This window comes from Apteryx rowi, unplaced genomic scaffold (assembly GCF_003343035.1).
Source record: "Apteryx rowi isolate R43461 unplaced genomic scaffold, aptRow1 scaffold_39, whole genome shotgun sequence".
Classification (NCBI taxonomy): Eukaryota; Metazoa; Chordata; class Aves; order Apterygiformes; family Apterygidae; genus Apteryx; species Apteryx rowi.
In genome coordinates, this window is record NW_020450418.1 from 525781 (window position 1) to 541188 (window position 15408).

Here is a 15408-nt window from a genome sequence, read left to right on the forward strand (position 1 = left end):
TAAACTGTATCTCCTCTGTAATCTGGTTAGCACTGATCTGCACCTCTGTTTTCTACCTCTTTCATACCATCTCCCCTTGTGTTCTATCATACGGACTCATTTTACACTTGTTTTCCCCAACCACTACGGTATTCATGCTGGTTTCTGTATGTGTGTACACTTTTTCTTCTTTTACTGCTTTTTTAATTRCTTGATATACATATACCTGAATATGCATTTATTTATTTATTTATAAAGTGTGTTGATTGACCTTGGCAGCTGTATTAAGTTCTTGGTTTTCTCAGACAAGGATTTCGGGCAAGAAGATAAGTACATAAAATATACGTATATAAAATCTTCAACACGCTGCATCCCAGTGTAAACAAACTAGCACTCCCATGATAGTTCCTGACACAGCATGAGCGCGTCCATTTATTTGCAGTGATTTGCACATAAAACCAAGGATGCGTTTCAGGAGACTCTGAACTGCTTTGACAACATACCCTGCGACATGCAACCAAATATTTGCAAAAAGGCATCAGCCTCTTAACTGATACTCCACATCTAGTTGCCGAGCAACTAGGAGAGCTATAAATATAGCCCCATAATGGGTGTCTGTTCCCCCATTACTTTCATTAGCTTAATGTGGCCCGTTTTTCTCAAATTTCTAACGCGCAGCCGGGGTGCGCCTGGCCGCCTCTCCTCCCCGCTCAAGAGCGCCGCAGCAAAAGGCCGCCAGGACGCACGCTCCTCAGCGCACATCTCCCCGGCCGCCCGAGCCGAGTCGGGGAGCTGGTGAATAACGAATGAATGTCGTATTTTTATATTAACGTACCTTCCTGAACATTTTGGTTTTTGCTCCGTTCATGCAGGAGGGTGTTAGYCTTACTAAGATTTTTACCTTGGATTATCAGATGAGGTGGAACTGCCTTTTCTTCCACAACCATGCTGTCATGGAGCCGYGCTGAGAGGAAAGGCCTGCACTGGAAGCCGCTGGAAGCCRCYGGAAGCTGCTGGAAGCCGCCGGAAGCTGCTGGAAGCCGCCRGAAGCTGCCAGGCGCCTCCAGCTCTCTGCCCCGCCYTGCGTCTCCACAGCCGTCCCGCCGCCACGGCAACGCGGCGCCCCTGCGAGGCAAACCCCCGCGTTACTCGCTCGCCTTTGCTCCAGCTCTCGCTGAACTCGGCGCTATTACTTCTGAGGCGCTCCGGGCGCAGCTCCTTCCTCGTTCCCGCCGGCCGCTCTTGGCGGACGCTGGCTGTCAAAGCTGCCCTCACGGCGGTGSAGACCCGCGCGGGGCGAGGGGCCCGGGAAGGCTCCTCCCGTCCGGGATCCACCCAGGAAAGGGCGCGGGCTGAACGCAGCGTTCGAAGTCAGGGAATACAGATTTTATTTTCCACTTCGCTACTGTTGCGCCACATGCTTTGGGCAAAAGCACTCCAGTTTTCGCAAAGAGCAAGAATAACGACCATTTGGTAAAAGCCTTTGAGATTCAGAGACGAAACCTCTACGGTCAGGATCATAAAAACGTGGCCCTCCCCCCTCCAGGCGCCTGAACACAGCAGGAAGCAGCTTGTGGCCCAAGTCCTTAATTTCCGCACCACTCCGCGCACYCGCAGGGCTCATCCTCGCTCGGGCGGCGGCGCAGACACCGGAGGCGCCGGGCAGGCGCRGCGAGGGGAGCGCCGGGGAAGCGCTGCAGGCTCCGTGCAAAGCGCAATCCGCACCGCAAATGTGTCGGTTTAGGTAAAAAGCAAGGGCCTGCAAGGCTGAAGCAGGTCTGCCCCATTTYCAGACCTGCTGTGGCACCACTTGCAGAAAGAAGTAAGGTGCAGGATCATGACATACAACAGGGAGGGAAATACCAGGGAAAAAAATCTGGCGCTGCCAATATAGGTTCTGGCCTGAAAAAAGGCCTGAAAAAAGATCCTTTTTTCCATCCAGACCAAGCTAAATACGATAGAAATGGAAGCACAGGGCAGACTCTGAAGTCCAAGAAATTTTTTATTCACTACTGTACTGAAAGTGCATTATAATATAATAGCRTTTAATTATCATGATGAGGTACAGATAAAATTTTGTCTTTAAAGCTGCAAATCACTTGCATATTATTTATATTCTAGTAGCATCTAAGTTATTAAAATAGTCTGAAAAGAATTCATCGCTTTCTATAGCGTTATTTATTCACTGTCTGCAAACATTTGGATAGGTGAAGATTCATTCATACAGATAGTCAGGGAAGACGGTCTTTTCACTGGAAACCACAGCAAGGGAGGAAAAATGGTCAAATAGCAAAGTTAACATAACTGGTTCATCCACCAATATCACAGCTCCGAAAAGCTATCATGTCACTTCTTGCAACATACACATCATAGGCTGTGAGAAGTGATTGCTGAATAATTGAAACTAGGGGGAAAAAAGACCAAAAATTAGTAGTAATCACAGAGACTGCTTGCAGGCAGTTGGCAAACAAACAAAAAAGGGATAACTGAACTGACTGCTGCATTAGGCCGGTTCTAATTAACATCTATACAATTAGAACTAAAAAGCCAAGAGCAATGTTTTTCAGTGAGCGGAGTCCTCAGATGTAATGTTTACAGCACACTGAGCTGTACACAATTCTTTGATTAATTTTTTAGAAGTTTTAGGCCTGTTTTCTTTTATGTTTGGTCTGTGCAGCTGTCATGTCCAATCTTTTAAGAGTACCGTGTGCAAAATTCTTTTCCCATTTCTGTTTGTAAATGTCCTGCTCAGGGAGGCTTTGCAGGATTAAGTCTTTTGAAAAGATCTTTATTTCAAATTAATTCCTTTTCACTCAAAGAACATATCCATATCTATCATTTATTTGGAGAAGCTGTAAGTTGCTGCTATCTATTTCAATATAATTCTGGTAACATTCAGATGTGTCACAGAAAATGAAAAGGCTTTAAAATAAAACACATTATTATGAAAATAAAGTACAAGCGACTCTATAGCCCGTATAATGAAACAGGTGTTTACAATGGCTTCTCTGTGGCAGTGGATTTAAAGAACTGTACAGAAAATAGTACTGCTATTTTTGTTATCACAATATTACAGTGGCATTTGCACAGGGATTAATCTTCCACATGCCATCTACTGCTCTGTGAACACAGAGAGGAGAAAGTGAAGCTGTTGCATTAGAGGTTTAGGAACAAGAAGAGGATGGAACCACTGAGCTCCATTACAGATAAACTCGCTTTCCAAGTCAAGAACATTTCTTTTGAGACCACATGATTTTTGGAACTTTCCTTCTTTTGTCAGTTCCCCAAACCCTTCTGGCACATGTATCTTTCAGCTGCTAWTTTTTTTATCTCTGCTGCCTTCCCTTGTGTTCTTTTTTAAGTGCCCAATTTCTCAGATTTCAATTTCCTGCCTATAAGGTTACCAAAATAATCCTCCTCTCTCAAATTTCATAGTATAATAYATATAGTATGGCTAAATCTCTGTTCATTATAGCATGCTTTCAAAGCATTCAGGGAAATCATTAAGATGATGTTCATTATGAGCCCTATTATTGCACTACACAGCAAAACTAATTAAATAAAGAAAGCTGACATAAATAAAATCATTAAACATTCAGCTTGGCTTTGAGACTGTACCAGCCTGAGTTGCATTTCAGGAGGGACGTAAGCCAGTCAATGATCTAGAGGCCCATACAAATACTGCATCCATCTAGGGAACTCCAAATTTCAGTAGACAGCATCTGTTCTTAGAAAGTCCTGTCATTTTCAGCACTGCATCCTTTATTACTTAGACTGGAGGAAAATCATGGACTGGGATGCCATGATGGTCTTGTTGTCAGAGTCTGATACTAGAAACCAGCAACCCCTGAATTCTGATAAATCTTGCTGATAAATTTTACTATGTCGCCTTGCACAAGTCCCTCAATTGCCATGGGACACAATATCCCAGCTGGTAACAAGAGACAATTATTGTCATCTACCTCAGCAATGGATTGTGAAAATGAGAGATTAGCTAAAGGTTGTAAAATGCAATATGAATAAAATAGAAATACACATATTGTGTATGCCAAACATTATTATATTGAGGAAGTTTCCAGTCTGAAGTCCTTTTGGTTTTAGTGAGATTAGATCACACTGTAAGATAGTCCTTGTTGGAAAGGCTAGAATTTTTTGTAGCTAAAAACATGCACACTACATAAATAGCTGTAACACATACAGCAAAAAATTATCTCATACCTAAATAAAGAAATTATTTCTCAAATGTGTCATCAAGCATACGCACAAATACTGGCTCATCTGTCAGCTCCTTTCTCTCTCTCCTTCCCTTTACAGAAATATTGTTAACTCAGAAATGACATTACATCAACTATAAACGAAACTTCCTCCTTGCCACTTCTGTGTTCTACAGCTCCYAAGCTTTCTTTGCCTACTGAGCTTCTGCTCATCTAATGCCGAACAGGAATTAACCAACCGCACAAGCTCCAGTAAATTAGCAAAGATCTGGCAGCTGTATGCAGACTTGCTGTCAAGATAGTCAACAAGAGCTCTGCGACTGTTGTTCTTTGTTTCAGGGATTAAAGCTCTAGAAACCTTTCTGCATCAGCATGCTTGACAGCGGCAAAAACCTGGCTCCTGCTTAAATCGAAAGCAAAATTCTCAATGACTTTAATCTAACAGGAAATTCATTCCAGGTTTTCAGATTTTATTCTAAAGCTGATACAGCAAAATCAACAAAACTAGCTACTTGCTGTAGCTTGACAGGGTAAAGCCGTGTTTCAGCATTTAAAATTCACAAAGAGGCCTACAGAAAAATATGCCTCATGTCTACCAAAGCCTTTCAACAAAAGTCATGAAATGGCAATGGATGCATATTTCAATTTTTAAATGCTACCAGCCATGGACAGATGTTTGCCTGGACTGGAAATACTACCATTACCAATCTTCTTGCACTAACATTCTCTATGGCATGGTCCACATTACAAATCCAGGTGTTTCAACATCTGTGGAATAAATTCATAAAGACCCTCTTGACATTAGTTATGGCTAATATTGACCAAAATTTGCTTTCTAAATTCTAGGCAAAAGTATTTAGTGTAGAAAGAAAGCATGGAGTGCCATAAAGATTTGAAGCAGTCTCATGTTTCTTACCTAGTAAATCAAATCTACACCTATTTCATTAAAACAGATTTGCTTTTTTTAAGTTTCCTGCCTCAAGATGTAAACGTTTTATTTCCTCTCAGGACAATTCACTGACATACTGCTGAGAACTGTTAAATGAGACTGGGAATTATATGCTTCACTGGTTTTCAAAAGAAGATATCTTAGGTCTTTATTTAAAAGGTTAAGAAAATATTTCTACCTCCTGACTGAAGTGTTTAGCCACAAGCTGTTCAAGCCAGTCACATATTCTAAGAGCTGTGAATGAAGATGAAGACACAAGCAGTGTTTGAGCAGACACTTCATGTGTTTAAATGCAGACATTATTTAAACAATAGCTTTATTTTGGGAATGACTACAAACTGCACAGAGTAACAAAAGATCATGCATTGGAAAAAATTCACGTTTTGAGGTATGTTGACATCCAGCTCTTTTGTGTATTGGTCTATAGTAGGACTGTGGACCCAAGGATGCTTTCTGCAAATATTTGCAGAAAATAACAGTTGTATAAGTTTTCTTCCTTCAGTTCCTTGACAACAGGACTAAGCAAAGTGAAAGTATTATCATCCTCAGTGAGAAAGACACAACTGAGCTTTCCAGTAGTTATCTGTGAATAGTGTAATCTTTGGGTTCTTTACAAGCATTTACTGTTTGCAAGTTCCAGGCTTCTATGTAGACACCAAAAAGCTCCCATCACCCTCACAACACTTAGGACGATAGTGCCAACTGCCGTTACGGCCAGACACGCAGGCTATCCAGGTTGAGGGATTGCCACCCTATCAGATTGGCTAACATGGTATGTCAAAATATCAGAATTTTTGTATAACTTTTATAGTTTCATAGTAACTCTTACCATTTTGACAGGAGCTATGTTAAAGAACAACTGTAATGGCTAGCATGTCTGCAGGGGTAGTAGTTCCTGCTGGGCTGCCAGCAGTTACTTGTCTCTTGCCCGTCTCAGCTGCAGCCGGGCCACGTCTGACTGGTCTATGGCAAGAGACGCAGCCCAGGAGCATCCCAGGGGAGGAACTATGAGAGAAGCACAGCTTTCACCCTGTCCCTTTTGGCCTGGGAGTGGTAATCTGCTGGTAGCAGATTAATATGAAGCTGACTCCCATTGCCTCTCTAGTATATAATGATCAAAGAGCTACAATCTCAGGTGCATCCGTGCATTATTTCTTATCCCTTTATATTCAGCCTTGGCTTAACTCTGTATGTCAAAACACATGCCCGCTGCCCTATAATTAGATGGAAAGTGCAGAAAATGGATAGGTTCACATGTCTATGGGAACCTATGTAGCCAAAGTCACCTCATTGCCTGTGGCTGTCGTGAGTATTACAGTGTGGCTAAAAAAGCTCCACTAGAAGAATTAAAACTCTAAAATTGGGTGTGCAATCATTGCGATTTTAATCTGCCATAAAAAGCACTTAGTACTTATACTCAGTAGTAGTAATCAAAGGCTTAAGAACAATAAACAGATAAAAACTTCATTTATCCTAAGGATATGCTTAAAACAAATTTTAAATTCTTTATCTCAACTAAAGGTGGACAAACATGTTAAGGCAAATTTTCAACTTATGTATGTCCACAGCTTGCCTTGAAATATGCTAAAGTGCATATTTAATCAATTTATTTGAGGTTTTTCTTCTCTCTAGGGTATATTTTATAAACAGATTGGGCTTTTATCTCCCTCCCACCCTGAGGTCCCATCTATGAAAGAGTATTAAACTGAAATGAAGAGAGCTCCAAAAAAGAAGTAGTTTAAAAAGGACATTGTCTTCAATTTACACATATAATTTTGAAAAACAAGTTTTCACGGTAGGGAAAAAACATAGACCCTAGTTTGTGAATGTCATTCAGCAAGAAGACGTATTCATTCAGCAGTATAACGTCATCTGCCTTTTGTGTCCTAGCATCAGGCCAGCAAAAATGCTCTGATTTATAGCTAAATGGTGCTAATAGAACCCTGACTTAACAGTTCTACCAAACATAAAACCCCTGTTGGGGACAATTCTCTTCTCTTGTCACTGATGAAAATTTTGCATTGAAAACAAACCAGCGGTGAGAGAGGAAATCATGTAGATTATCAGAATACAAAAGAAAAAAGAGGATTAACTCTTAACTCTCCACAAGTTGCTTTAAGAGACGCCCTCTGGCTCAATAAAATTGTACTGTCTCTGAAATGTGGGTAGCACAGAGAAAGGCAGCAAACAGGCAGCACCTTCATGTTCATATAATTTGTGGCAGACTATGTTTTCTCTTGTATAGCTTCTAGGAAATCCTCCTTTCCTTGTTCACTTCTTGGTGGGCCGATGCAGCCCGTGGCAGCCTGCTGACCCGGGTGCCGGGCACGGTAGTTTGAAGACTGACCAGGATACCATTCCTTCCTTAACAAAGTGCTGCTTCTTGGAGCAACTCCTTCCAAGACCATAGCGACTGCTACTCCAGCAAGTCTACCTCAACACTTTCCAAAAGCTGTTTAGTATACTTCTCATAGTTTTCCCCACTCTTACTCATGTGTCAAAAGAATATCTGTTTTCTATTTATACTCAGATTGCTTTCACTGATGAAACTTGGTATCAGTAGATGGTATTTGAGGAATTTAGAATAAATGTGATTGCAGCAGTTAAAGTGAGTAAACATGCTAAAAGAATGCAGCTTCATTTTACTGTTACTGCACATTCAGAAAGCCTTTCCAGCAATAAATCAATCATCAGGGAAGCCTTTTCAGAGCAAAGTTTGGTCTCYAATCGCAGATGCAAAGCCTATGTCAAACATTTGGTTTTCCCAAAATGTTTTGTATAATCTAACAATAGATGGATAAAGATTATGTAAATATGATGATACATAAAACAATTTCATGCTCCACATTCTATGGCTACTTTTACTTTGTCTTTATGCATTTCGGTCTTTGACCATAATGTTCTCAAATCTACTGCTTTGTTTCCATTTTAAAACCATTGTTTTATACTGCCTTTTAAAACCTCTATTTTCTCCAAAACTCTCCTGGTTCTCTTAAAGCCAACTTCAAAAATTCCCAACCTCTATGTCTTTCTCCGTTGTATATTTCTTCATGCTCAAAAGAGTTCCTTGGGTAAAATACTATGCCTCTTGAAAGGTTTCTTTATCAATGATAAACTTGGTGAAGGTTAAACCAGCTTGGGTAATATTGATGAGATATGATACTATCTTGTAGTTAGCATAAGAAAGATGCCATTAGCAAATTCAGTCAGCAGGGAGATAAGCACTGTTATAATGAACTGTAACAAAAAGCTTGGTAAAAAAAATAATCAGGTAGTATTTCTGTCCTTCTTTACAACCCTAAGCATTAAAATAGGAATGTCTTCAAAAAACAGGCCAAGTTGCTCACTGATTAGGCATCTTTTCCAGGATCTTTTATTATAATACAAATCTTTCTTCTGAAGGATTTAGATGACTCAACACAGGATATTTTGTTAATGTGATTAAATGATCAATATTAGAAGTGCTTAAAATTATCGGAGTACTCAGTGAGCTCCTAGAGGTGACTGGCAGAGTTTTAGAGGAGAGATTATGGATTGGCTGTAAAATGTGAAAGAAAATTGGAAACAACATTAATCTACGGGAGGGGCCAGAAGTGTTAACTGGATGCATTTGGATGTAAGGCAAAGTGCTGCTAAGCAAAGCTCTCTGCCAGACTGACCGAAATGGAACAGTCCCAGTCTATTCGTTATTTTGCAGCTATTAGTCATAGGTATGCAGAGAAAATTCCAGGTATCCTGAGGTGACAGAGAACTTGGAATGAGAAAGTAATGGTAGCAATTAGCTTCCAAGAAACTTTAATGTAGAAGTGAACATTTCCGAAAGGAATGAACAGAATCTCACCCTCTGAGTAGCAACAGAGTGGAGTAGTAAAATGGATGGCTTACCTCTGATAGCACAGCAAAGATGTACTCCCCAGAAGCCAGGCCAGTTCAGGAAAAGCAGATGCAGCTAACATCCAGAGCAATAAAAATAATATGGATAAATAAAGAGAAATTAAAGCCAATTCTGACTTCGGGAGAAGTAGGGGTCAGTTTCTTCACAATTCTGAAAAGGAGATTGTTAAGGCATTGAATGAAATATCAAAACCAATAGATGAATGCAAGAGAAAAATGTATGTTTTTTACACAGTCAACTCACACAGACATAATACAAAGCACATTCTTAAAAATAGTGTGAAATCGAAAATTTTTTTAAAAAGTCATTATGGATGCAAAATTAGAAATAAATGATATGACATATCTGAATATAATCTTGTATGAAGTGTGAACCAGCATTTTTCCATCTTGCAGTAAAAAAGTATATACTGATTATCTATGTAATGAGCTGTTAAAAAAAAAAAATACAGGAAGTGGCTATGTTTGTATACTCTCTTTGCATAGCATCTTTGTGGTGCCACTCCCTAAAACAGAATATCGGGCTAGATGGAGCATTGGCATGATCTAGTAGGACACTTCCTATATTCTTAAAAGGAGAAAAACAAGGAAACAGAGAGAAGTCGAGAAAGGTGTACACATGAAAATGGCACCTTCCTTTCTGATCAGGCCAGAATAGAAAGCATATTTATTTAGAGCTGGATCTTTGGCATCTAAACTAGAAACCAAAGGATACCTTTATTAAAAAAGGGAGGGAGGGGAARAGGGAGAACAGGCAATATTGTATGTTACTCCATAGATGTGCATTATAGTGTTATTCATAAAAGTTACCTCTTTGTTGCTGCTATTTAGACTAGTGGTCTTCATGAGGAATGAAAAGTAAGTATCGCTCTAAGGACTCAGCCAGTTCAGTCCAGAGAAATCAGAAATGCAAGTTTTCATATAGCGCATATCAGTAAATCTCTAGATAATAAAAAGTCAGTAGCTGCCCAGTCAATCTACCAGCTGCCAAATGACTAAAAATAAAATCTGTATGTCTTGATGGGAGGTTTTGACCCCAATATTATTACAGTCACAAGGGAAAGAATGATCTCTCATGCAAATCTTTTTTTCTCTGATAGGACTAATGCATTTAAATGCTTGATTTGATTCCTTAATATTCTATGGGATTTGTGAAAAAGAGGGAAGTATACAAATTGCAAAACGAAAAAGAGAGGAAAAAAAAAAGAAAATGCCTGAGGGTTAAAYAGAATGTCATGATCTAAAAAGTACTTTTAATATAATTTTCATTCTTGACACACAATCCAAAAAKGAAAGGAATACATATGCCTACATTGGACATACGATTCAGTATCTTATCTTTTCATATATAAATATTTCAGTAAAACAATGTGTTGCAGAAACATATATTTGAAGCAATTATTTATAAAAATACAATTAAAAAAGAATGACAAATGTTTGAAAGGATATTAGTTTTATAGTAAYGCCTCTCTTCCTGAAAACCAAAAAATTATCTCTACCTATTTAAAACACTAATTTAAAAAAGATGACATGAAAAGAGAGAAACATAACTCGTTACTATACCACACTATTTTGTTGGAGCTAATACCCTACTCTGAAAAACTTTTAAAGCAGTTTTCAATCAAAATTCTAATTAATATGTTCTCTACCATTTTCTTATTGACAAAGACTAGAAAATATAATAATGGGCACCCTGAAAAAAGCCATCAATTAGTGTTTCCAATGATTTGAAATATTTCATTAAGTCTTTAATCAAAAGAATAGTTTATCTGCATTTTCTGCATTATTAATGTTATGCTATAACAACGCTGTTCATGCAATTTCATTATTTCTACTTCAGTGAAAGCAGGGAAGATCTGTGTACTGTCTCTTTGTGATTTCTACAAGCTTGAAAGTAATCAATCATCCAGAAATTAAAGACAGGAAAAGTGTACAAATACTGGTCTTCTACAAATCAGATTTCTTTTTTTTGTCTTTGTAGGCAGATTTCTTCATAAATTTGCTTCCTAAACTTCAGCATATCTTCTACATCTTTGTAGGTGAGCATTTCTTCAACAGATAAGAGCTTAAAGTCACTCAGTTTGAAAGCTGACTTGTGCTGCACAGAATTTAGTAGTTTTAATGACATTCTAACTGATTCACTTAAAGTAGAACAAACAGGAAAAATCCTAGCAGTCCACAACCCAAAATTTGTGTTATCACTGGAGAAGAGCTGGTTTGAAACCTTTAAATCCCAGAGATCCAAGCATTCTAGTAAGCTGACTCCAAAAAACTGAAGAGAATGTACATCTGACAACAATTTCACATTCTTTTTCAAGTTGTCTTGTACACTAAACACCATACTTACATACTTCACTTGATCGTTTATCTTTACACTTAGTGAACTCAGAAAACAGTCTGAGGGTATGTCTACCTTCAAATTTATGTATGACCCACTAATAATGCTGTTATTCCCTACTGATACTTCAGGTCCAATTCTGGAGTATTCAATAATGGATCCAGGTCCTACAATACATCCAGGCTCAAGTATGCTTTGAATGATACTTGCTGATGGATCCAAGGTCTCAGCTTTGTCAGAAAAGATGCTAAAAGCTACAGACAGTAAGTCAAGCTCAAATTTCAGTTTGCTATCAGATGTAAAATGAAACAAATACTCTTGAGTAGTCCCTATATGATAGAACTTGGAGTTGTTTAATACTATAACATTGAGTGCAGTTCCTTTAAGAAGAGAATATAGCTTCTGCCTTACTTCTACTAACTGCGATTCCTCTTTTGTGACATTACTTGTATTTTTTGTGTAATCTTGAGTGGCTCCAGGTCCCAGGGCCTGGAGGAAGTCACCATATGCATCTATTTCACAGCAAAGAGTATCTATCTGTTTATAAAATGCCAGTAACAGTTTTGCAATGTTATGATCAATGTAAAATATACTGTCTGTGTACACACACTCTGAGTCCATTTCTGAGTCACTGTGGTCTCCAGAGGAACTTAGCTGAGAACAATTCCGTCTTATGCATACTGCGCCACACTGGCGCATCTTCTCAATATCAGGCTTGTGTAGGAAACAATGGCAAGATCTGTATTCAAGTCCCCCTTTTCCTGAAAAACTGGATGGATCTAAAACGAACACTCCATGAGTGGTCCCAATTGACAAATCTGAAGGATGAGCTAAAGCAGTAAATCCAGGTTTATCAAATGTGATGGTTTCTGTTACTCCAATGCTGTAAAGTTCTATGTCATCTGAACAAGTAATGAGAATTCCTGGTTTCATGTGACTGGGGAAATCAATATACATTGCAAGCTTCAGCTCCAACATCTGGTAAACAGGATTACCAAAAGGCAAAGCTGTGAAAATCTTTCCCAGTGCACTTGCACTTGGTAAACGTTGACTATAACCACCTTGAAGAAAAAGACATTTTTTAATTATACAGAGTACATGCTTTCTTACAGACTGATATATAAAATAAGCAAAACCAAAACCTATATGGTTATTCTTGGTATACACTAAGGTATTAAGAAAATAGCTTTGTCATAAGGTACTGTATTCCTCCAAAATTAAAGAATGATGTAAAAAAACATCAATCATTCTTCTTCAGACATTTCTCAAGGTGGATCCTGGCCTCAATCCTAATTATGTCTGAAATTCAGCATGCCTTAAGTGACTTTTTCTCAATCATGTTTGATTTTATTACCTTTAGTTTTCTTCCCAGCTGGAAAATGAACCATCTCTATATAAAACTAAAGTGAAGAAGCCAAAAGACTACTGCTCTTTCCTTGAAATATAGAAGGAAGAAAAGCCATTCACCCCAAAGCCACTCTATTTCAATTTTAAATCAGAGATGAGTCAAATAAGGAGCAGTTTGGTAAGGTGACCTGTTATTCACCTGGTTTCTTTCTCGTGCAGTTTCCCAGCTAACACTTTTTGGAAGTATTCTGATAACTGGATATGAAGGCAAGTACTCAAAAAGTCTGTATTTAGTTAAGAGGATCCCTAGGTTTCCTATGTAGTCTAGAGAGAGGGCCAGACTCCTTAAATGGGTATTTCAAGGCAGGAGCTTAATTCGGATACTTGGAATTATATCTCTTTCTCCACTGATTGATTTAACAACCTAAATGCCAAGAAGAAATGCTTAGATGATGGTAATATTTCCTGAAGAATTGATCTAAATTCAAATGATCAGATCAGCTATATTTGGGAGTACTTTTCTGAGGGAACTGTTTTTCGGAACTCTTGATCCTTCCCTGCCAAAATATTTTTCTTAAAAGAAAACAAAAAAACAAAATCAAGCTAGGATTTTAGATCATGAAATATAAAATAGAATTTACCAGAATGAATTAACAGCACAATAAAAGAAGTCCATTTATCACCATACAGGTTTTCCAAGCATTGAAGAACATGAAGTGTTGAACCACCATTTCCTAAAGAAAAAAACATCATAATATGTGCTGTAAAGAACATCAATAATATCTGCACTGACACAAGAAGCATATTGGGATTGGTGCTGGGGTCGGGTGATCAGGAGGTGTTTTTTAAACACTGCCCTCTTTTACTACAGAAAATAAACTGTCATTTCTTTTAAAAAAGTCCTTATGACTACATAAATAATTTCTTAAACACTGAGTGTAAATGGATGCCCAGGTGTCTATCTGAAATTGCCTAAACCAGTTCAGACAGAATAGCTTTTCCGCTTTATTGTAGTTGATCAAATCATGCAAGAAAGACGATGGATCATCACCTTATGAAGCTTTGTGCAGTCAAAGTGAAGGGCATCCTGAGCGGACAGGTCTTGGGAAAATACTATGTTTCCCRTCCTAGTCGTTCTCTGAACAACCTCATCATTAAAAGTATTTCATCATTTCAAGAGGGCTATAACTTAGCCATAAAAACTGGCTCCAGTATGATATATGTCATGCAAAAGTTCACTAACGACTTGAAGACAGTTTTCAAAAGTACTTTTGACATTTACAATATGGAAATGAAGAAGTGTAAGAATTTGGGATATTTTTATGTGTTCCTACAACTTAAAATAGCTAGATTTCTGAAAATTAATCTTTGCTTATTGTTCTATACCGCAGATAGACTATCCAGATTAGTTACTTTCTACGTCAAAGTGAATAGGTATTAAGAATTATAGAATGATATTATGAGTAGTCAGACAGTACTTTCTTCTAAGTTCTTGCTGTGCACTGGGTAATATATTCAAACATATTCAAACTGTTTAAATTTAAACTCTCGGGTTAAGGTAAGTAGCATGAATTTATAAAACCATGAATTAGTGATATTGTGTATACTTGCAAGAGAGCTATATATCATCATCCACATGCACTCATTCAAAACCACCATAATGGAGTCCCAGTTATTATAATGGAAAGTTTAATGGCTGAAGACAACTTACATAAAGTCCAAAGGGCATCTGACCCATGAATACCAGTAGTTACACAACTGAATCATAACAACACACTATTTAATGGCATTAGAACCTAGATTACAGTTTAACTAATATTTCCTATTTTAACAGCATTTTGGAATTGGAACTCTTTTGTTGCAAGAGACAGCTGTCACAGCACTTGAACACAAAGCCTACTTTAACCTGACTGATAAGTGTAATTATGAGTATAAATATATCATATGAATATATGAGCACATATAATATACTAAATGGTTATAATTAGTATAGTGGTACTTGTAGCCCTGTTAGAGGAAATCCAGCAGGTCCAGGAGGTGTGGGCCTACTCTGCGTGTGCTGTGCCGCTACCCCGTGTGTACCTAGCGGGCCCGGCACCCTACGGCTGCGTTCGCACGCGAGCGTGCACGCTCTGACCACCTCCACTCTGCGCGTTCAGCAAATACGCCTGGGAGCTGTCAGAACGGGACCCAGCTGACGGGCGCCTGCGCAGCGGCCCATCCGTGTTTTTAAATCTATGCCCCCAAAAAGCCTGAATTCAGCCAGGAGTTGGAGTCGGAGCAATCCCATAACAGCAGGATCCAAGAGGTCCAGCCAGGGCATCACAAGGTCCCTGCTGCCCCCGTGGAGTCAAAACTAACCTCGTGCACAACTGATGCAAGAGGTGCCTCAATGAACTGCTATTTCCTGTGAGAATRAAGAGAAAGCGAACAGTAAAAAACCCACCGATTTTGGGTCCGGGCGGATCCACGAAGACGTGATACCGGACCCCAAGAGGAAGCTCCTTTCTCCTCAGCTTTTCGGCCAGCTGCTGCTCGTAGGCGGACCCCTGCTGCGCGTCGGCGGCGGTGAGCGCGACCACGTCCCAGAACTGCCCGGGCCGCGCGGCCCTGCCTGGCGAGAGCGGAGCTGGGCCGGCGCGGGGGCCTCGGCGGCTCCGCGGGGGACGCCGCGCCCAGAAGGCCGC

At 39.3% G+C, this 15408-nt stretch overlaps 2 protein-coding genes across 2 annotated transcripts in view; both read right to left on the minus strand.

The window, feature by feature from the left end:
* The window catches only part of LOC112970317 (serine/threonine-protein kinase TNNI3K), a 109625-nt gene extending 108664 nt beyond the window's left edge, over nt 1-961 (minus strand). Inside the window, exon 1 of the mRNA XM_026074573.1 lies at nt 881-961. The gene's annotated coding sequence lies outside the window, so the exon portion shown is untranslated. The remainder of the gene's footprint in view (nt 1-880) is intronic.
* A 9311-nt stretch (nt 962-10272) lies between these two features.
* The window catches only part of FPGT (fucose-1-phosphate guanylyltransferase), a 6305-nt gene continuing 1169 nt past the window's right edge, over nt 10273-15408 (minus strand). The window contains exons 2-4 of the mRNA XM_026074480.1: nt 15168-15376; nt 13363-13455; nt 10273-12435 (exon numbers count right to left, since the gene is read on the minus strand). Of these exons, the coding sequence (XP_025930265.1) occupies nt 10991-12435; nt 13363-13455; nt 15168-15376 (1747 nt within the window). The 3' untranslated portion in view covers nt 10273-10990. The remainder of the gene's footprint in view (nt 12436-13362; nt 13456-15167; nt 15377-15408) is intronic.